At 41.0% G+C, this 22,710-nt stretch overlaps 1 protein-coding gene across 50 annotated transcripts in view; it reads left to right on the plus strand.

Annotated features, from left to right (window-relative positions):
• ANK2 (ankyrin 2) overlaps window positions 1-15,106 on the plus strand; it is a 584,595-nt gene extending 569,489 nt beyond the window's left edge. For 34 of the 50 annotated variants that reach the window (XM_086407163.1, XM_086407151.1, XM_086407166.1 and 31 more), the window contains 8 exons: window positions 1,115-1,397; window positions 3,148-3,439; window positions 5,796-5,888; window positions 6,373-6,456; window positions 6,568-6,732; window positions 7,732-7,914; window positions 9,312-9,403; window positions 12,829-15,106. In XM_086407163.1, the coding sequence (XP_086263289.1) occupies window positions 1,115-1,397; window positions 3,148-3,439; window positions 5,796-5,888; window positions 6,373-6,456; window positions 6,568-6,732; window positions 7,732-7,914; window positions 9,312-9,403; window positions 12,829-13,012 (1,376 nt within the window). In that variant the 3' untranslated portion in view covers window positions 13,013-15,106. The remainder of the gene's footprint in view (window positions 1-1,114; window positions 1,398-3,147; window positions 3,440-5,795; window positions 5,889-6,372; window positions 6,457-6,567; window positions 6,733-7,731; window positions 7,915-9,311; window positions 9,404-12,828) is intronic. The other 16 variants (XM_086407160.1, XM_086407179.1, XM_086407176.1 and 13 more) reach the window with 3 other exon arrangements.
• The last annotated feature ends 7,604 nt before the right edge of the window (window positions 15,107-22,710 follow it).

Below are 22,710 nucleotides of genomic sequence, written 5' to 3' on the forward strand. Positions count from 1 at the left end.
CCTTTTTCTCTGTTTATTCAGGCCTCTGCTCAAGTATCAGCTCCTAAAAGGAGCCTTTTCTGACAAGTTTATCTGAAATACTGGCCCCGTTTTACTCTGTACTTTTCCCCTGGCTTCCGTGCCCCCTAAAAGTTATTATAAATCTATATCCGCAGAAATGCAAGTTCAGTGAGGCCAGAAACTTTTACTGTCCTGTTTACTACTATGTATCCAGCATCTAAACACCTATTAGATATAAAACTCAACATATTATATCTATTGAGTGAATAGAGAGATAGATGAATGTCAGTCACATCTCTGCCAAAAAAATTTTCAGTGACTCCTTATTGCCCTTGATATAATGAAATTCCATGGCCCGGCCTAAGAGACCTTTCATAAAAAGAGTACTAACCTCAGAGTGTTTGTTTAATACATGTTCATACTTGCAAAGCACCTATAATATGCCCGTGCTGTGCTAAGTTGCTTCAGTTGTGTCTGGTTCTTTGCGACCCTATGGACTGTATGTAGCCCAGCAGGCTCCTTTGTCCATGGGACTCGCCAAGCAAGAATACTGGAGTGGGATGCCACGCCCTCCTCCAGGGGGTCTTCCAGATGCAGGGTTCAAACCCATGTCTCTTATGTCTCCTGCTTTGGCAGACAGGTTCTTTACCACTAGCACCACCTGGGAAACCCATAATGGTACCTGATGTATAGTATAAAGATTCAGAACGTGTTGGCTATTAGTAGGAGTAGTAGTGTTTTCATTACCATTCGTATTAACCCTCTTCTTGCTATGTAGATTTATGCCTTGACTGTTGCAGTTGATTCCTGCTTATCTTTAGGTCTCCTAAAGCTGTCTCACCCTCTGCATTTCCTTTCCTGATTCTTTGACCCTGTTGGGTCCTTGGCATTCATCAGCTAGCACTGGTGGCCCAGCCATGTGCATTTTAATATTTCTTACTTGCCTATGCTTCCCTAGATGGTCAGTATTAGATGGAAAGCAGACACAGTGCCTCTATCAACTTTGTAACCATGAACCTATCACAGGCGTAGCATGTAGTAGTTACTTAATAAATACCTACTTAATAAGTTTAGCTTCAATTAAACACTTACTTGGAATCATTCTCCCCTCCAGGGTTCTCAGTACTCCAAGAGGAGCTTTGCACTGCCCAGCACAAGCAGAAAGAGGAGCATGCTGCTTCTAAAGAGGACGAGGCCTCTGACCACCCTCCCATCGTCTCAGAGGAAGACATTTCTGTTGGTTACTCCACTCTTCAGGATGGCATCCCCAAAACTGAGGGTGATGGCTCTGCAACAGAGCTCCTTCCCCAGACTCAAAAGGAGCAAGTTCAACAGGATTTCTCAGGGAAAATGCAAGACCTGCCTGAGGAGTCGTCTCTTGAACAGCAAGAATACTTGTGAGTTCCAAAAGAAAGGCTGTGCTGGATCAGTCCAGAGATGCCAGCCAACATGGCTAGGGTGCCAGCCATATCCAAGCGTAAAGCGTTTTCAGATAGTTCTCAAATGACCCCACGAATAACAAATACCAGAACTAGAGGAAAAGAAGCAAGATATTTAATAGACATCATGTGACAGCATTGCATGGCACAAGTCTGCTTGAACCAATTTCCAATTTGGTCACCTTGGGTGAATGCCTAAGCCCTTTGAGATTCCGTTTCCATATCTATAGATTATGATAGTAATATCCACTTTATTCACCTTACAGGGTCAAAGGTCAAAGGTGTGTCTCTGAAGGCATTGTTGACACTGTAGACTGTGCGGTCATGACTTGTGTATCTGCTGTACCTCACTTCTCTGTGTGCGTGCAGGTTGTGTTCTGACTGGTGCAGAGTGTGAACAGGGCCAGTGCAGGAGAAACCACCACAAAGCTATGAGGTGGCTGACAATAAATATAGAAATGCCACACAAATTACGCACACAGATTGAAAGACCATTAGAGGTTGGAATGGGAATGAAGAGAAGTCGTCGGGAGAGCTTCTGGCTAAAGGAAGCTGCAGAGTGCAGTGAGCTTAGAACTCAAGCTCTGGGCTTCCTGGAAGCAAAAGCAAAAGAAAGTTTCTTAAATGACACTTGTCTAGAAAACCAACCAGATCATGAGAAAGGCAAGCGTGTCCCCGCCCTGAAATGTGAGAATAGTGTGTCAGGAGGCTCTTTGTTGTTGAGTGAGCTCTATGCTGAAATCACTGGATTTGGAGAAAATGGGCATTGAGATGACCTTGCCTTCCGCAGAGCACCGCCTTCTCACCCACCCGCCTTTAGATTGTAGGGGAGAACATAAAGGAGAGGCCAGGAAAAGCGAGAAGGAAGAAGGAAAAGATGGGAAGCAAAGAGGGACTATCAGAAAAGCACTCGGGGCATTTAACATCTATAGAGTGACAGAAAATTATAATAAAGTAGGGGAACATTTTTTTTTATTTTAGAAATTGGGATGATAGGAACTTCCCTGGTAGTCTAGTGGCTAAGACTCCATGTTCCCAATGTAGAGGACCTGGGTTCAATCTCTGGTCAGGAAACTAGATCCCACGTACCTCAACTAAGACCTGGTGTAACCAAATAAATAATTTTTTAAAAAAGAAATTGCAATTATAAAGATTGTGTTACTTAAACTATATCAATAGAAAAAGTTTCAATACCAAAAGATCTTATCAAGTAATAATGATTTTCCAGAGATATAACAAGAATCTCCCTCTATTTATGATTATGGTAACTATATTTAACATGGGGTTTATATATTGCTTTTTAAAATTTTTGCCAAATTTTGGTCTTGCTTCAGAAGCCTTATTGTCCACGGATTTTTCTTATATAAACCTCCTCAGATCATCAATATTACCTTGAGTTGTCAAAGAAAGATGAAATTATTTATTTATTAATATCTCATTTATTACCCTACTTTGTAGAGATTAGGAAATGGTAATACATTTGAGAATAATTTTTATCTTTTTAAAGCGCATCTTTCCCAGTCAATGCTACATCAATGTGCTGTAACTATATTTTACATACAATTTTTGTTCACATTTCATTTCTTGGCCAAGTTTAGAAACATATGTTGACTTCCATGGACCATGAAGACAGATTTCATCTTCCCTTCCTTCAACGGGGTCACAAATGCCTGTGTTCTCATGGTATACTGGGGCTTTTCCGTTTCAGCGTGACAACCCCAGGGACAGAAATGTCAGAGACTCAGAAGGCCACGGGAACATCGGGCTCCCCCACCAAGACACCTGAGGAAATTGTCACCCCTTCCGAGGAGGAGAGGCTGTATCTCCAAACCCCGACATCGAGTGAGCGGGGAGGCTCTCCAGTTGTGCAGGAACCTGAGGAGCCCCCCGAACGCAGGGAGGAGAGTTCACCTCGGAAAACCAGCCTCGTGATCGTGGAGTCGGCCGAGGACCAGCCTCAGGCCTTCGAGAGGCTTGATGAAGAGGCTGCTTTTCAAAAGGTAAAATCTCCTCCTCTGTTTCTTTTCCCACGTGGAACAAAGCTCCACACCCTCTCCCATGTCCATTTCTCCAGTGACCTGTTTTTTTCACAGAACAGCTTGCCAAATTAATTAACTTGGGCCAGGGAAGCCCGCCAATCCCTTTTAAAAACCTGAGAACCCGTGAATCTAGAGAGTAGTACATGGTTCTAATTCTAGCTCTTTGACCATCAGCCCCAGTTTTATAGTTGGAAACCCTTTTGCTAAGAAAAATGAGCATTGGGGTGAAAGAATATACCTGATATTACCTTTCAGAATTATCTTATAAATAAAGACGACTAGTGAGGGGAATTTACCGAGCATCAGGTAAGCTGGCCAGCCGTGGGAGAGTGCTGGAATCTGCCCTCGTGGCAAGTCCGTCTGTGCGGTCAGGTGATAAGCACACCACCTGTGGGTATTGAGTGGGGTTTACCTCCCAAAACAAATGTTTCTCATTAGGGGAAGTATTATTTCCAAGTGAGAGCTCCTATTTATTTTAAGAATGACTCAGGAAAAGGACATTACACCTACACTGACGGCTGGTTCCAAAAGTCAGAAAACCCATAGCGGCATGAGTATGCATCACTGTCTCTTCTTTGTTTTTAAGTGAGGTTTTGATATTGTGAAGACAGGTGGAGACCATCTTAAGAAACTGAGTTGAACCATTTATTCTCAGAACACGGTCTGAATGGTTCGTATCGCTCCCTCCTCTGAACTCCTGGATCAGAATGAACCCAGGGAGGGGAAAGGACAAGAACCGGCATTTTCAATAGCTCCCTGAAGGAGTCACACACACACACACACACACACACACACACACAAGTGTGAACATCTTTCTGAATTAAACTTAATGTAAATTAAATTAGATATATTTTTCCTTTTTTGGATTTAAAAACATTTTATATGTCAGACTATTTTTAAAGCATGCATATACATCTTTTAGGAAAGAATGTTTTATAAAAGAATTAAGACTCTGGAGGGAAAATGTCTTTGGGCTTAACATCTACATTTGTTTTTGTTCACTCTGAGTGTGATATCTGCTGGCAAGATTTCTAAAACCGTAGTTTAAAATTAGGGGAGATCCAGGCAGATAAGAACTGCTCCAAATTTTGGCAGCTATTTTAAATAATGAATTCATCCCATGAATGGATGTTTATTCCAAGTTTGCATTTGTACAGCCTTTATTCATCTCTCAAGTTCTTGGCTTAAATGAATTCTAGTAAAAATGTTTCATAGATGCTGTCTGAACTTAAAAGTTGCCAATTTTAGTCTAAGAATCTGTAGGCTAACTGAAGTGTACACTTGAAACAATTATCTGGATAATTCATATATTTAATCTGTCCTATGCATATGAATACATTTTGATAAATTTCCCTATATTCCACATTATTTATATGGGCCTGTTCTACTTATTCTTGATGAATTTCTAATTCTTTCTCTTAAGCTTCCTATTTTGACCCTTTTCATCTCATGACCCTGACTTAAGGGTCCAATTTCAGTCACTTTTCTTCCTGACCATATTTCTAGGCAGCAGATTCCTAAGTGTACTTAAAGTATAATTTGGCTTGGAATTTACATGTTTTCCTGCAGCAGGAAAGAATATGGAAATATAAGTGATATTTTAAAGTATGTTGACAAAATTTAGTTGAGTAATCTTTTCTATGTTTCAATAGAATTTTTAAAAATAGCATTCCATTAGGAAAGAATGATTCCATATATGTGCTCCCATGAGATATGTTATCATCTAAAGTTATGATCTTAGCTCCAGCTTTGGCTTTGGGCCAGACCCATAAAATTGGATTGGCCTCTGCACCTCAGCTCCTGTGCACAGGGAGTCTAATACTATTCATAGCCTGTCTTCCTTGATGGCAGGGAAACTCACTACTGGCCAGATAATAGCTACAGGAAATTTTGACTTCCTGCAGAAAGTTCTGCTACAAGCATAGTATTTCTGTGCCTTTGGTGGGTCATTCCAAGCCTGAGCCCAAGAATCAACAGCTCACTAGAGTTTCTTGTTCTGCCCGTGATCTGTGTCTACATCAGGAGTTGAAGTCCAAGAAGAATGGGCAAGTTGCTTCTTTCTTCTGATGTATTTTGACGGATGGGTGCTCAGGCCACTCTCAGAATTTCAGATTTTTTTTTTAATTCAGTAAACAAAAAGCTATATTCTCGGTGAAGTCTGAGCCCAGCATGTGCTGTTTTCATCCCTCCTGGCTTTTCCACCAAAGCCTCCACGAATAGAACTTGCAGAAACCACTGTGGGCTAAAACGGAAACCTGTAGTGAAGAGACGTTCCTTAGCATGATAAACAAAAACCCTGCTTCCATGCTTCCACCAGGAGCTAACAGAGGAATTAGGTGAGCTGGAGGCCAGCTCAGATGAGGAGGCGATGGTAACAACCAGGGTTGTCCGCCGACGATTGATTATTCAGGTACCAGTTGTTCCGTTACTGCACGTCCAGGACACTTCTGTCCCCATAACCCTTTGAGAGTGACCAATCTGGAGTGGAGGGCTTGGCATGCTCCTTAGGTAGTGCATGGCCTTCAGAAAGCAGATCCTTAACCCTCCTAAGTTCTGTTTGTAAAGAAATGCAGCAGTAATGACATCCACAGCCTCCCTCTGAGAGAACGAACAGCAAGAGCAAGATTTAGCATCTCCAGCTCCACCCACCTCACCTCTGGCTGATCTATTTTTGTTTGTTTGTTTAAGTTTGAGCTAACTTTGGTCAGATTTTCTAGCATGTTATTACCTCTTTTTTTTTTTTTAAACTTACTACGTGACAGGATTTGGCATCTCAGCAATGCTTCTCAAAGCTCCTTTAATTTTCTAACCTTCCTTGCATTATAAGCACTTGGGAGTAGTTCTTCAGCACTGATGTCAAACACGGAAGTGACCCTTTTCTCTCAACTGTGTAGGGAGATGATATGCCTGACATACCCCCAGAAACAGTCACAGAAGAAGAATACATCGATGAGCATGGACACACCGTGGTAAAGAAGGTATTATCTTAAGTATCTTAGCATGATTGATTCAAGTTTCCTGTCTAAACGTGTATCAGTACCCTGGCACCGTCCCTTAAAAACAAGTTACATGAGTAAAATATCTTCTAGGTTACTAGGAAAATCATTAGGCGGTTCATCTCCTCTGACGGCACAGAGAAAGAGGAGATTACGATGCAGGGAGCACCACAGGATTCTATCAGCGTTGATGAAGGGGATGGTTATTCCAAAGTCATAAAGCGCATTGTATTGAAGAGTGACACCGAGCAGTCAGAGGTGAGCCCACAACGTCTCCAGAACTGACTTTATGGAGAGGTGTGAAATAGAGCTCACAAGAGATGGACGAGATAGTTCATTCCTGCTGGCCTCACTTCTCCCCTTTATAAGGCAGTCTGTGTTTAGTTACACATTGATTTTTTTTTGTCTTCGTGATTTGGAAAATTTTTAAATAACCACGAGGGAGATTTGTAACCACTGTACTCATTGTCTTTGGTCCTTTTCATTTCCACTTTCTCATTAATTCAATTGACAGCAGCAGACATCCAAAAGTCAAAATTTAAAAGACAGCAATCCTATTAGCTGGCAAGTGGTAGATTCTGAAAAAAATCTTGTGCCAAGGCACTGTGGTGCCGTGCCCAGTCAGTCACCGCAGCCTTCTCTAGGGCACCTTTGATAAATACTGGATTTCTAAACTTTTGCATTTCAGAGTCACTGAAACCAGGATCCAGAAACTCCCGTGATTTGTAGCTTTATTTCTCCCTGTTTTACTTCCCTCTTTCAGAAGCATATTTACTCTCTTTGACATGTAATTTGGGACATTCTCACTATCTTGCATCCATTCACATCCTCAAAATTTTATTATTACACACACGAGGTTCTCTAAACATCTACATTTTCAGTTTCTCATGTCTCTGTAAGTTCCTTCTTTGATGGTTAATTTTGTCTTCATAATGTCAGAACAACCCATTTACACTTGGGAAAAGAGAGTTCATCTGCAGGGCACTGGGTGCATTGCACTGAGCAGCCAGTTCCTCAGCCATGAAACTTCCTGACCAACCTCTGTCCAAGCAACGAATTAAGTGGCTGATTTGGTGCTGTGTCTGTATAGTCATTACATAGATGTTACCAATTGATCGTAGTCTTTTGCTGCTTCTTCTTGACAAAATGCTGTCTTTAAGATACACCATTGTAGCATGTGGGTTTTGGCATAGAAAAGTTCATCACTGTTACATCTTGGTCATCGAAACTGTATACTGTGTGTCCTTCATTCATCAGGTAACTTTGTCTGAGCCCAGCATTCTGTCCAGTACCTCACAATTTCAGGCTGAACCAGTGGAAGGCCGTAGAGTCAGCAAAGTTGTTAAGACAACTGTGGTCCATGGTGAGAGGATGGAGAAACATCTGGGGGATTCTAGTTTAGCCACTGATCTTCCTTCAGCCAAAGATGACTTTGAAGAGGTATAGAAGCATCATCACTTTGTCTTTATGTGTGTGCTTTGTGTTTGAGAAGAAAATGATTTATCATTGTGTCATTCCATACCTGTACTCATGGAAGGATGCAGAATAATTCAAGAGCGTAGAGTTCCTATTTGAATAATGTGTACAGTGAAATAGTTTTCCTCAACTTGTGTTCATTTGAGCCACCTGAAGAGTTTTTAAAAATCCATATGACCAGGATTCCCTTCAGCTCATTCTGGATCAGAATCTCCAAAGTTGGGGCATGATGGTACCTCTTGCCTAAAAGTCTCAGAACTGACTTGTACTTCCAATTAGTAAGGGAAAGAATTAGATATTGCCCCTTATTTTTGCTAATGGATATTCTCAGATATTTCCAATAATAAGCATTAAAGAAGATTCAGATATCGTTCATAACCATAAATAAATCAAGCATTTATAATTAAGTTCTGATTTTCAATAATTATGAAATGGGTCCACAGCACACTGATATCCATAAACACTTACTACAATACAAAAATTCCCCAAATTTTGAAAACCAAAACAAATTTTTAAAGTTAGTAGCAAGCTAGTTTGGCAGAAAAACTTAGTGTGAACTGACAAGGAATTGTAATGACTTGGAGTCTTTTTTATTCCAAAAGAATGAATGTTCATGTTTTACTATTGATATATTAATGGGTGTGATTTCAGGATGCTGTCCCTACCCCAAATGAGATATTAGAATATATAGTGTATACCTCATATTACCTTTCTAAAATCCAAAAAGAAAAAAACCCTGAAATTTGAAACACATCTGGTCTCAAAGATTCAGCTAAGGGCTGGTGGGCGTGTGCAAAATACATCTATGAAACATTCTTTGCTATTGAAACATTTTGAAGTTAAATCTTATGTGCATGCCTGCTTTTATACCCACAGTATGCATTGAGATTATATATGAATGCATTAGGATATTAAGAGCATACTTTATTCATACTACTTTTAGTTCTTCAGATTTGACACCTGGTGAACTTGAACTATCAAAAGAAGAATCACCTGAGTTATACACTTCGGGCTTTGTTTGTTTGTTCCTTGTTTTTGCCTCTGGTCGTTATTGATTGTATTTGTCATTAAAGTCTGCATTGTGGAGAGGAGCAGGGTGAGGTGAGGAGGAAATTAGAACTCAACCAGTATAGGTAGGGACAACTGTGGAGTAGTTGAACCAGTCTCCTTCATGAATGCAAGAAATTTTACAGACCTGTTAAATAAAACTTGATCCTTAGGTCTGCTCCTAAGAACTGCTTTTCTTTATCCTTTCAAGCATGTATTTTTATATTGACTATCCATTAAGCAGAGTGATAGATTAAGTTAAAGTCTATGGTTTATGATAGACTTTGTCTTGTTCTGTTTTTTCCTTATTTCAGGCTTTGAGTTACACAGGTAGCCACATGAAAGTCTACTCCCCCAGTTTAGTAGAGAATGAAGTCCTGAAGGAGGATGGATCAATAATTAGAAGGTTTGGGTTAGCATGGGGTGATGCTTTGCCAACTAACACTTTTTAAAGGTTTTCTAATATTAAGAAAAGATAAATAGAATCCACACATCTACCCTAAAACCCCCTTGGAAGCTACAGACTCACCCTGCATTTTAAGACTTCCATCAAGTGATAACATCTGTCACTGTATCATTCCTGAAGTGTTCTCCTGATGCTTTAAAAGTAATACTAAGGTGCTTCCCTGGTGGCTCAGTGGTGAAGAATCCACTTGCCAATGCAGGAGACTTGGGTTCAATCCCTGGTCCAGGAAGATCCCACATACCACGGAAATGAAGAGCCAGCACAGCCATAAATAAATAAACAAAGAAAAAAATTTTAAATACTAAGACATGATAATGGGAGAAGGCAATGGCACCCCACTCCAGTACTCTTGCCTGGAAAAACCCATGGACAAGGAGCCTGGTAGGCTGCAGTCCATGGGGTCGCTAAGAGTCAGACACGACTGAAGCGACTTAGCAGCAGCAGCAGCAAGACATGATAATAGTCAGATGACTTTTAGACAGTCACTTCCTAGATTTCAGCAAGTCACCAATTTCATTGGGCCAACCATCTCGGATATTCCATTGTAGAATAGAGTTCAGTTCAGTTCAGTCACTCAGTCATGTCTGACTCTTTGCAACCCCATGAACTGCAGCACGCCAGGTCTCCCTGTCCATCACCAACTCCCAGAGTTCACCCAAACTCATGTCCATTGAGTCGGTGATGCCATCCAGCCATCTCATCTTCTGTGGACCCCTTCTCCTCCTGCCCCCAATCCCTCCCAGAATCAGAGTCTTTTCCAATGAGTCAACTCTTTGCATGAGGTGGCCAAGGTATTGGAGTTTCAGCTTTAGCATCACTCCTTCCAAAGAACACCCAGGACTGATCTCCTTTAGAATGGACTGGTTGGATCTCCTTGCAGTCCAAGGGACTCTCAAGAGTCTTCTCCAACACCACAGTTCAAAAGCATCAATGTTTCGGTGCTCAGCTTTCTTCACAGTCCAACTCTCACATCCATACATGACCACTGGAAAAACCATAGCCTTGACTAGACAGACCTTTGTTGGCAAAGTAATGTCTCTGCTTTTGAATATGCTATCTAGGTTGGTCATAACTTTCCTTCCAAGGAGTAGGAATCAAATTAAATTGCTCACAAATTAATCTAGCTGAAGGCAATGGCACCCCACTCCAGTACTCTTGCCTGGAAAATCCCATGGGTAGAGGAGCCTGGTAGGCTGCAGCCCATGGGGTCACTAAGAGTCGGACACGACTGAGCGACTTCACTTTCACTTTCACTTTCAGCTCAATCTTGGTAAATCTTTCCTTTGATGGGTTTTTGTCTTTAACAAGCTGTTTCATGATTCTGCATGTGAGTGGTAAATAACATGAGCATGAATTTGATACCCATGAAGCTGAATGTACCTAGTGAGGCTGAAACCAGGGACTTTAATAAATTCAGAAAATATTATAAAAGCAGTAAGCAGCTCATATCTGTGCATATGAACAAGGATTAGCTCTGAGGCTTTCTGGTGTACCCTCATCCCCATTGCTTGTTCGATGTGTAAACTTGGGCACCATTACCTCACTTCTTTCTGGGCTTCTAGCAGTGCCGTGTGTATTAACAAAATGTTCTCAGCTTCTCATTGAAGACACAATGGAAATTGAAGTTACTGCTGTGCTTTTCATTTCAGTGAGAAGAAAAGAAAGATTGTCATTTATAGTACTCTACAAGGCTATTTTTAGCCTGTAGAACATAATAATTAGAACAGTGAAATTAAAGGTTCTGTCACAATTCCACCCTCCAACCACATGTGAAAAACAGCCCCAGCTAGGAATTTAAGAGAGAGTAATTGCTCACAGAACTTTAAGAATGCTATATAAATTAAGGATAAAGTGCTTTTTATACTCTGAACTCTTACATCTTTTACTCAGTTATGCATATGGGACCACATAAACCACGCACACCCTAGCATCATGAGATCTTAAGATGGAGTTAGATTGAGACCAGTTCATCCAAAACTCTCAGTGACAGCTGGTGAATTTGAAGCCAGGAATATAGACATCTCAGTCCAGTCCCACAGCTACTTAGTTTATGGAAGTCTATTTGTGATCCACAACACTTCATCTTACATGTTGCTGAAGACATTTGATCATACCCACTGCTCCCTGATAGGCATATAATTCATTCCACTGTTTGAGTTGTATATGTAAGTGTATTCATAAACACATTCATTGACATATGTGGACACACAGCACCAAGAAGTGTCCTCTGATAGAAGCTTAACCCCCAATGCCAGTGCCCTAAAGGTTTATACTAGATCTTGGTGGCAATAGCAGAAATTTGCATTTTGGATGAAAAAAATATATATGGATGCTGAATAGTTATAAAACAATCTGACTTCAACCACTGGCGCCAAATTTGATGTTTTACTCAAAAGGAACAAATGAAAGTTTGCTTGCAGATACAAAATAATTCAGGTAGACTCAAAGGAAAGGGGAGATAAGAGAACACAAGAGAAGGAAGGAGACAAGATGTCCAAAGGTAAGCCGGAAGTGTTTTGATTGAAGTCAGCCATTTTAAAAACCACGGTGATCTTAACAGATGTGTAGAGATGTCAGAAGGAAGAATTAAGCTTAGGGAATTAAGCTTAGGGAATTAAGAAGCATTCGCTTAGGGCAGCCCGTGGGCAGAACCCTCAGCTTCTTGACACTAGGAATCGGTAAGGAAAATACTGGGTAAAGCTTCAAAAACTGATACATCCAATGCTGGTATAAAGTTGGTCCCTATGGCCTCATGGTTATAGATTCAAATCCTGAAACCTTTGATTTTTGGCCCTGTTGTATAATAACTGAGTTATTTTTTTTTATTTGGAGCACTGCTTAAATTCTCTGAGATCCAGTTTCCTTACTTGCTATATAATAATAGTACCTGGTCCATAAGACATGTTTACCACATATTTGTGGAATGAAGAATTGTATTTACAAGCAGAGAGGGAGCAAATCACAGTATGATCACTTTGCAGTAAAGATGCAGGAAAATAATCATACCAATATAACAGTACATGGAGATGAAGCAGTGCCCTAATCAAAACAGGCATGAGTGTATGGTTAGTTCTTAAGAGAATCATATGAAAACATCATTTCATTTATTTGAAATATTTCTTAAAATTTAAAAAAAAAATACTCCTTGTTCCAGAATACGTTTTAGAAATTTCACGAGTCATTTAAATAGGAGAGCTGTGTTTAAAAGAAAGAAGCGCAGAGATGGCTGTAGTTGGTAATAGCCCAGGACAGAGGCGTCAACAGTAAGTATCACTTTCATGTCTTAGGTCCTCTCATACCAAAGGTAGTGGCTGCCTTTAGCAGGAAAGAAAGAACGTAACATTCTCTTGTCTGCTTTCCTCCAGGACAACAATGAGTAAAGCTAGAACCCAGAAGAGGGCTGTGGTGAAGGACCAGCAGGGAAAACGCATTTACTTGGAGCACCTGGAGGATGTCCCAGACGCGCTAGACCAGGACGACCTCCAGCACGACCTCCAGCAACTCCTTCGGCATTTCTGCAAGGAGGACTCGAAGCAAGAGGCCCAGTGAGGGGCTGCCCAATTCTCACACCAGAAACCACACCTTCACTCAATATGCAACGTCCCGTTTCATTAGAGGAGTGACCTCACTGGCCTGATTAATGGGACACCCTGACATTTCACTTTCAGCAAACATGCGGCATTTGGTTTGAGTTTTCCCCCATCCTCTTTAACTGTAAGCTAATTTGTGACCAAAGATAGCATCCCTCACTCTGGATGCTGTATCCACTGCTCTGTTGTGTCTGTGCTGACCTGGGACCTGGCCACCTCCGTTGTTCTTCTTGGCTTCTGCACAAGCTCCATGAAAATCCATTCAACGGGAGAACTTCACCTGCGGACCTCTTCAAATGATGACACATAGGAATCCTTCCAAGAGATACCCGTGTACGATGTATATAGCTAACGCTCAGACGAACACTATATTAAAATTAAAACCACTGCCTATCATGACTACACTGGGCATCACGGAGTGAAAGGCCTCTAGAGGAATTGCTGAACCACAGTTCGTTAAGATATTGCTAACACAATCGAATGATAATACAGTTCTACCACAAAAGAAGCACTTCAGACCTACCATGTCCTTAGAATTTCCAGAGTAGCCCTGGCTCCTAGTTAAAGATGGGTTCATAACCTTGAAGAACTGTCCTAACTAAGCACTTAGCGCTGGTGCTGGCCAGCCATGATTTATGACTCTCCAGCCGTCATCGAGGGCGGGGAGGCGGGGAGCCGAGGCAACGAGATGAAGCAGTGAGGTGTTGAGTTGCCAGTAGCAGCATCCCACAGCTGTCTAGCATCTTCAGGTCCTTTAGATTTGGGACATGTTGGCAGGGTATTTTAAAAAGCTATAACTACTGTAGTTTTCCAGTTTTCATTGCTGCTTTAGCAAACCACGCTGTCTTATTGGTGGTACTTTCTCCTGGCCACTGCACTGTAGATAATTCATCGGAAACAAGATTTGCCCAACACAAATGGTTGAACTCCTTCACCATGTTGAAGTGGTTTCTTCTTTTTTTTTTCTCCAGGTTTATATCTTCTCTAATACCTGCATGTAGCATTTAAGAATCAAATCACAAACCCCTCTTCTAATCACATCAATGGTTTTCATTCTTTTTACCCTCAGCAAGCACTTTTCACTTTTCTGCTAGGTCTGTTTTTAGCTTGCAGACGAGATTGAGAAATCCTGAAAAATTTGGTTTGGGTTTAAAATTTTTAGTTTATTTATTTGAAATCCGAACTCCCTTGGAAACTCTGAAGTGCATTTGTGCACTTCCCTGTCTGTCTGTTTCAAAGAAGGGACTTTGATCAGCTGAGTGATTTCCATGTCCTATTCCTCATTCCTCTAGTGGTTGAAGCTGTGTAGCATTTTAACATATATATATTCACAAATATATTCATATAAACAGTATACATTTTGAATCAGTTATTTGTTAAAGAAAAGTATATTCAATGAAGATGAAATTTAAAAATTTTAAAAACCAGAGTCTATCCTCCAGGGATTGAACATTTTCCAATTCTATCTGGTCTTTTCCTGTTGTGCAAAAATGACTCATTGTTCCGAATGTCAAAAACAAAGATGACAAACAATGGTACTTCTTCATTTCAAGTAACGTTGCCAAGAGAGAAAATTTCCTGGGAGGGAGGTTTCCGACAAGCCAAATCTCCTAAGCCTCAAATGATAGCACTTTTTGGCAATTGGATAGGAAATAAAGCATTCTTTGGCAGCCAAAATGAGTGAGGCCAGTGGTGAAACTTTTCGAGCGCACCATGGCCTTGTTGTCCAAACCTTCACTGGAGCTCAAGAAAAGCACTTCTGTTGTGTTATTTGCAGTGCAGATGATGTCTGTAACAACATAATGGTTATTCACCTTTTTTTTTTCTTTTTTGGTTTTGATTTTTGCTGTGTAATCAAAAAACTTGAATACTGTGAGAAGAAGTGAATTTTCAGTTGATGAATCAGCATCTTGTTCCCATGGTGATAACACTAATTGAATATATCTATGAGGGCATGTATTAGTTAACGGAAAAAATACAACACTAACAATACATAGCTGCAATGTGTACAATGGCTGATTTAATTAAATAAAATGTACAAGTGTTAAATGTGGCAACGGTGATTTGTTCTTCTTTATCACTCACCTTTGATTCCAGGAGATGACAGATTAATATTAAAGAGATGAAATAGATGTGAAGCCTGAAGGAAGACACACTTGCTTTTGTTCTTGTTTGGGAACTGAATATGCTTCATGCCCAATGCTGTTAAGCACTGGGAGAAACAGACTGTATTCTGTCCTGAAAGAATTTTTATTGTTATGCAAAAGGAGAAAAACAATGATTTATTTTTAGTTTTAGGATCACGAGTAAATGAGAAATGGGAATTTGGGGGCCTGGAAGAGATGAGAAGAGGGGCCATGGTTCACCTCTTTTCTATTCGGTCATGGTGCTCAGAGAACGCCTTCTGCCTTTGGGAGCAGCATTTAGCTCTGGGGCTTTACTCGTCTCTCGTCGACTTAGAGTTAGAAATGAAATGGATCCATTGATGCAAATAAAGAACAGGGCAGGGATGTGCAAAACTGAAATCAGTTGTGTTTGGAGAGTATCTTTGGTTTTGTTTTTGGAAGAAACCCTTTAGTGCTGCTATAGTATTTTTACTGCAAAAACAACAGAAAGACACAGCTTAAGAATTGAGTCAAGTTTTATTTATTATTTTATGCTTTTTTATTGACATATAATTGCTTTACAATGTTCTGTTACTTTCTGCTGTATGGTGAAGTGAATCAGCTCTGTGTATACATGTATCCTTTCCTTCTTGCACCTGCTTCCCACCATCCCCCACCCCTAGTCCTACCCATCTAGGTCATCACAGAGCACCGAGCCGAGCTTCCTAAGTGTTACAGCAGGTTCCCGCCAGCTATCTAGCTCACACGTGGTAGTGTATGTATGTCAATCCTAGCCTCCCAATTTGTCCCACCCTCCCCTTCCCCTAACCCCCTGTCCACATGTTCATTCTCTGCATCAGTGGCTCTATTCCTACCCTGGAAATGGGTTATCGGAGAAGGCAATGGCACCCCACTCCAGTACTCTTGCCTGGAAAATCCCATGGACAGAGGAGCCTGGTAGGCTGCAGTCCATGGGGTCGAGAAGATTCGGATATGACTGGGCGACTTCACTTTCACTTTTCACTTTCATGCATTGGAGAGGGAAATGGCAACCCACTCCAGTGTTCTTACTTGGAGAATCCCAGGGACGGGGGAGCCTGGTGGGCTGCCGTCCATTGGGTTGCACAGAGTCGGACACGACTGAAGCGACTTAGCAGCAGCAACAGCAGTACCATTTTTATAGTTTCCACATGCATGCATAAATACACAATGTTTCTTTTTCTCACTAACTTCACTCTAGGTCCATGCACTTCTCTACAAATGACCCCTTTTCATCCCTTTTTCTGGTTGAGTAACATTTCATTGTATATATGTACTATGTCTTCCTTATCCACTCACCTGTCGTTAGATGTTGCGATTGCTTCCATGTCCTGGCCATTGTGAATAGTGTTGCAGTGACATTAGGGTTACATGTGTCTTTTTGGATTATGCCCCCAAAGTATATATGCTCAGTATATATGCCCAGTACGGGGATTGCTGGGTCTTACGGTAGTTTTATTTTTAGATTTTAAAGGAACTTCCATACTGTTTTCCATAGTGGCTTTATCAATATACATTCCCACTAATAGTGCAAATTCAGTTCAGTTCAGTCACGAAGTTGAGTCTGACTCTTTGTGATCCCATGGACTACAGCATGCCAGGCTTCCCTGTCCATCACCAACTCCCGGAGTCATGTCTATCAAGTCAATGATGTCATCCAACCATCTCACTCTCTGCCATCCCCTGCTCCTGCCTTCAGTCTTTCCCAGCATCAGGGTCATTTCTAATGAGTCATCTCTGCCTTTTCTAAATCCAGCTTAAACATCTGGAAGGTCTCTGTTCTTGTACTGTTGAAGCCTAGCTTGGAGAATTTTGAGCTTCACATAGTGCAAGAGGGCTCCCTTTTTTCCACATCCTCTCCAGTAATTTATTATTTGTAGATATTTTGATAATGGCCATTCTGACCGGTCTGAGGTAGTATCTGTACTTTTGATTTGCATTTCTCTAATAATTAGTGGTATTGAGCATTTTCATGTGCCTCTTAGCCATCTGTATGTCTTCTTCAGAGAGATGTCTGTTTAGATCTGCCCATTTTTTGATTGGGCTGTTTGTTTTTTTGATACTGAGCTGCATGAGCTGTTTGTATATTTTGGAAATTAACCGTTTGTTAATTGCTTCATTTGCAAATATTTTCTCCCATTCTGAGGGTTTTTTTCATCTTGTTATGGTTTCCTTTGCTGTACAAAAGCTTTTACGTTTAATTAGGTCCCACTTGCTTATTTTTGTGTGTATTTTCATTACCCTAGGAGGTTAAAAAAAGATCTTGCTGTTGTTTATGTCAGAGTGTTTTTCCTATGTTTTCCTCTAAGAGTTTTATAGTGTCTGGTCTTACATTTAGATCTTTAATCCATTTTGAGTTTATTTGTGTGTGTGGTGTTATGTAGTATTCCAATTCATTCTTTTACACATAGCTGTCCAGTTTTCCCAGCACCATTTATTGAAGAGGCTGTCTTTTCTCCATTGTATATCCTTGCCTCCTGTGTCATTGATTAAGTGGCCATAGATGTGTGGGTTTATGTCTAGACTTTCTATCTTGTACGATTGATCTATATTTCTTCTTTTGTGCTGGTACCATACTGTCTTGATTGCTGTAGTTTTACAGTATAGTTTGAAGTCAGGGAGCCTGATTCCTCTGTTTTACTCTCTCAAGGTTGCTTTGCCTATTCAGGGTCTTTTGTATTTCCATACAAATTGTAAAATTTTCTGTTCTAATTCTGTAAAGAATGTGATTGGTGGTTTGACAGAGATTGCATTGAATTTCTAGATTGCCTTGGGTGATATAATCATTTCACAATATTGATTCTTCCAATCCAAGAACATGGTACATTTCTCCATATGTTTGTTATCTTAGATTCCTTTCATCACTGTTTTACAGTTATCTGAGTACAGATCTTTTGCATCCTGATCTTTTATTGTTAGTATATAGGAATGCAAGAGATTTCTGTGCATTAATTTTGTATCCTGCAACTTTACCAAATTCACTGATTAGCTTTAGTATTAATAATTTTCTGGTGGCATCTTTAGGATTTTCTATTTACTATAGTATCATGTCATCTGCAAATAGAGACAGTTTTACTTCTTCTTTTCCGATTTGGATTCCTTTGGTTTCCTTTTTTCTGTGATTGCCATGGCTAGGACTTCCAAAACTGTGTTGAGAAGAGTAGTGAGACTGGACATCCTTGTCTTGTTCCTGGTATTAGAGGAAATGCTTTCAGTTTTTCACCATTGAAAATGATGTTTGCTTTGGGTTTGTTGTATATGGCTTTTATTATGGAGGAGTAGGAGGACATGGAGTTCACATTTCCTCATAACTTAGGGCACCTACCAGATGCTGGTGGGGGACCTTGACACACAAGGGGACAAGAGGGACCCCCAAGTGGCCAGATAGAATGTTGGGGTGGGGAGGGGTGGGGGATAGGACTGCACCCCTGAGGGGTGGCTTGGGGAGGAGAGGTGTCCCCACACCTGGAGAGGCCCCTCATTGCGAGGGGATCAATGGGGATGGGGAGAGACCTTCCAGGATTCGAAAAATCTGGGAAATGCTGCTAGTGTTTCCCCCACCCACTCAGGCCCTGGGGAGCCTGCTAGGGTCCTAAGTCCCACCCCCACACCCCAGGCCCTGAGCCTAGACCCGCCCCCTCCCTACACCCCAAGGCCTTTTCTGGTCCTCCCTTTTTTTTTTTTCTTTTTGCTATTGTGGTTCTGTTTTACATTCCAGTTATTTTTTCATTTCTATTTTTCCTAATATATCTGTTAGCTTTATAATTTTAGTTTTTATTCTTTCTTATCGTTCTGCTCCCTTTTGTTTGCCACACTGTGCGGCTTGTGGAAATCTTGGTTCATGACCCCTGAGCTCCTGTGGTGGGAGCACTGAGTACAAACTGCTGGACTGACAGAGAGCCTCAGACCCCAGAGAACAGTAACTGGGGTGAAGTCTTCTGAGGGTCCTCATTTTGGCACCAAGCACAGCTCTGCCCAACTGCCTGCAGAGTCCAGTGCTGGAGGCCTCAGGCCAGATATCCAGTAAGACAGGAACACACACATGCACGAATGAGATGACAAAAAAAACGTGTTACAGATGAAGGAGCAAGGTAGAAGCCTAAGGTCTATTTAAATCTCACCTGGTATGAGATAGAAAGCTCACTGGATCTGGCTTATCTGCCTGGTTGATTTGCAAGATCTTCCAAAATTGAAGTACCAGTTATACTTGAAGAAAAAAGAATCAACGTTAAAAGAATTTTTTCCAGAGTGGGAGTGGCTGTGTGACCATCCCATGTATTTCATGTGCTGTGCTTTCTATGGGCAGGAACTCTGAGCTTCCACTTCCTTGAGTCTGATTAGGAGATTAAAGCATCAGAGAATGTTCAACGTCTTCCCATGTTTAATTATGTGATGTGCAACCCCAAATAAAAAATGAGCAGTGATTCATATCACATTTTACAGAAAAATATTTAAAATGTGAAGTTGAGGGGAACCCCCTGGATGGAGGGAAGATTATGCACATCTCACAAATGACTTGAATTCACCATGGATAGATGCAGATCACCTATATGCACATTGAAACAGACTTGAATTTAAACTTGACTTGCCCTTGTCATTTATGTCACCATGGAAGTTCTGGGTGTGGGCAAGTAGATAATAAGCACACAGTAAAACAGGTAAAGAGAGCTAAACAAATATTTAATGAGAACCAAAATCATTACAAGATTTCTTGGTTCACAGAGTAAAGATGGCCTGCTTGTTTTTATTATGCTATAAAAAAGGCGGTTGGGAAGTCTGTCTTCAGTCATCACGCCCTGTTGAAAAACTACACTGTCCTCCCTTCAGTTAAGGTATGATTTTTATTTCCGATCTAATTAAAACTAGAATTACAATCTTAGAATGAATCACCTATGTAAATATGTAATACAACTTTTTCTCACTCAATATTTAAGAAAATATTTTAAAGACCTTAAGAAAAACCTGCATTCCCATCCAATTCCTACACACAATTTAAACTATTCTTTTTTTATTATTATATTCAGACTTCCTGGGAAAAAAAGAAGTACTCCCTTGTTTTGAATTACTCCATGGGATCAATATACATCAATATATTGATCAATATACTTTATATGTCAATACACATCAATATACTTTGGGCTCAGCTGTTATGTATGAGACTTGACAGTGGTATTAAGGTCTCTTCAATCATTGGAAATGTTCAATTGATAAATCCTTGATATGTCTCCGTGGAGCAAAGGTTAAATAGATGACCGTGAATAAGCCTGGATTGGAATCAGCCTAGCTATGTCAATATTCATGTGACTTTGTGAATAAATAGGTTTATCCACTTGAATACAATTCCCTTATGAGTAAAATAAGAGATAATAATCAGTTATCCCTCATTATCCTCCAGGGATGGTTCCAGAAGCTCCCCATGGACTCCAAAACCCACAGATGCTCAAGTCTTTTGTATAAAATTGCCTGATAGAGCCAGCCCTCCAAACCCATGGGTTCTGCATCCAGGGACTCAGTGGGCTACAAACTGATCCACAGTTGGTTGAATCCGAAAATGGAGAACCCACATAAGGAGGGCTGACTGTACTTGCCTCAGAATCCTCTGGCCTTACCAGATGCAGGGAAGGACAGCAAGTCCTGCCCCACTCGTCACCTTTAATCCAGAAACGCCACCATGCCGTGTGTGTCCTGGGAGGCCATTAGGCAGGGACCCATGTGTGTGACCTTCCACCTCTGTGGGAAGGAGTGAGCCTCTGAGTTGGAACTGAAGGTGGGAGCCCTCTAGCTTAGAAAATAAAGTTTAGCCACTTCCTCCCAGAGACTCACTGGACATGCTTGTCAATTAAGCCTTTGATTTACTTCCCTTCTGAGGAAGGATTCTTCAGGATCTTTTTGTTTCTCATCAGGTCCTTAGAGCACAGTTATAGTTTCCAATCCTTTTTCAAACTTCCCACACATACTCTATTGGTGGTTTTCTTTCTTTCCTTTTTTTTTTTTTTTCACTTTCAAAACTGCAGAATTGGATAAAACCCCTCAAACTCCTAGGTCCAACTTAGCTGCTGTAGAGAGAAGTGCTGGCAGGGGCCTGAGCTGGACCGGAGGCGGGTCTGAACACAACAGCTGTCTTCGTGGTTGTGCAGAAACAACTGAGTTATAACGTCAGCATGAAATCCTCATCCTGCCAGTTTTTTCCGGGCGTTGAGCTCAGACCTCCTTTAAGCCATGATGTAGGCAGGGTTGGCATGACACCATTGTAGCAGCAACTTCTGCATGAGTTGGCCTTGTGTGCATTTTCTGAGTGACTCCTAACTGTTTGATACCTTAAAGAACCACCTCCCCAACCATACTGTGTCACTCAAAGCGCCAGAGGGACAATTTGGAGCATCTGTTGTTCCAAAGATGCAGTTACTGTTTAGACTGGTGTGTTCGTTTCCTAGGACTGTGATAAAAGAACATGACATATTAGAGGGCTTGAAAAGCAGACGTGTTTTCTGGCAGCTCTGGAGGGCAGGAATCAGGTCCAGATGTTGGCAGACTAGCTTCTCTTCTCTCTCTGTTTGCTTCCTTCTCACTGCGTCCTCACAGTTTCTTTCTTCTGTGTGGAGGTAGCCTGGCATCTCTCTGTGTGTCCAAATGCCATCTTACAGCACACCAGTCAGCTTCAGCTGGGCCAACTATAGTGGCCTCATTCTAAACAAGTCCCCTCTTTAAAGGCCCTGTTTCCAATTACAGTTACATTTTGAAGTACTGGAGCTTAACGCTTAATTATAATCCAGTGTGAATTTTGGGGGCATACAATTCCAATCACAACAATTGGGTTTAGTCTACTTTAGAAGTACAAACATCTACTTCTGCTTTATTGACTACCCTAAAGCCTTTGACTGCGTGGATCACAACCAACTATGCAAAATTCTTAAAGAGATGGGAATACCAGACCACTTACCTGCCTCCTGAGAAATCTATATGCAGGTCAAGAAGAAACAGTCAGAACTGGACCTGGAACAACAGACTGGTTCCAAATTGGGAATACATCAAGGCTGTATATTGTTACCCTGCTTATTTAACTTATATGCAAAGTACATCATGTGAAAAGCTGGCTGGATGAAGCACAAGCTGGAATCAAGATTGCCGGGAGAAATATCAATAACCTCAGATATGCAGATGATACTACCCTTATGGCAGAAACTGAAGAAGAATGAAAGAGCCTCTTGATGAAAGTGAAAGAGGAGAGTGAAAAAGCTGGCTTAAAACTCAATATTCAGAAAACTAAGATCATGGCATCCGATCCCATCACTTCATGGCAAATAGATGGGGAAACAATGGAAAAGTGACAGACTTTATATTCTTGGGCTCCAAAATCACTGCACATGGTGACTGCAGCCATGAAATTAAAAGACACTTGTGCCTTGGAAGAAAAGCTATGACGAACCTAGACAGCATATTAAAAAACAGAAACATTACTTTGCCAACAGAGGTCCGTCTAGTCAAGGCTATGGTTTTCCCAGTAGTCATGTAC

This window comes from Bos grunniens, chromosome 6 (assembly GCF_055505025.1).
Source record: "Bos grunniens cultivar Pamir isolate PY7600 chromosome 6, Bosgru_T2T1.0, whole genome shotgun sequence".
Taxonomy (NCBI): Eukaryota; Metazoa; Chordata; class Mammalia; order Artiodactyla; family Bovidae; genus Bos; species Bos grunniens.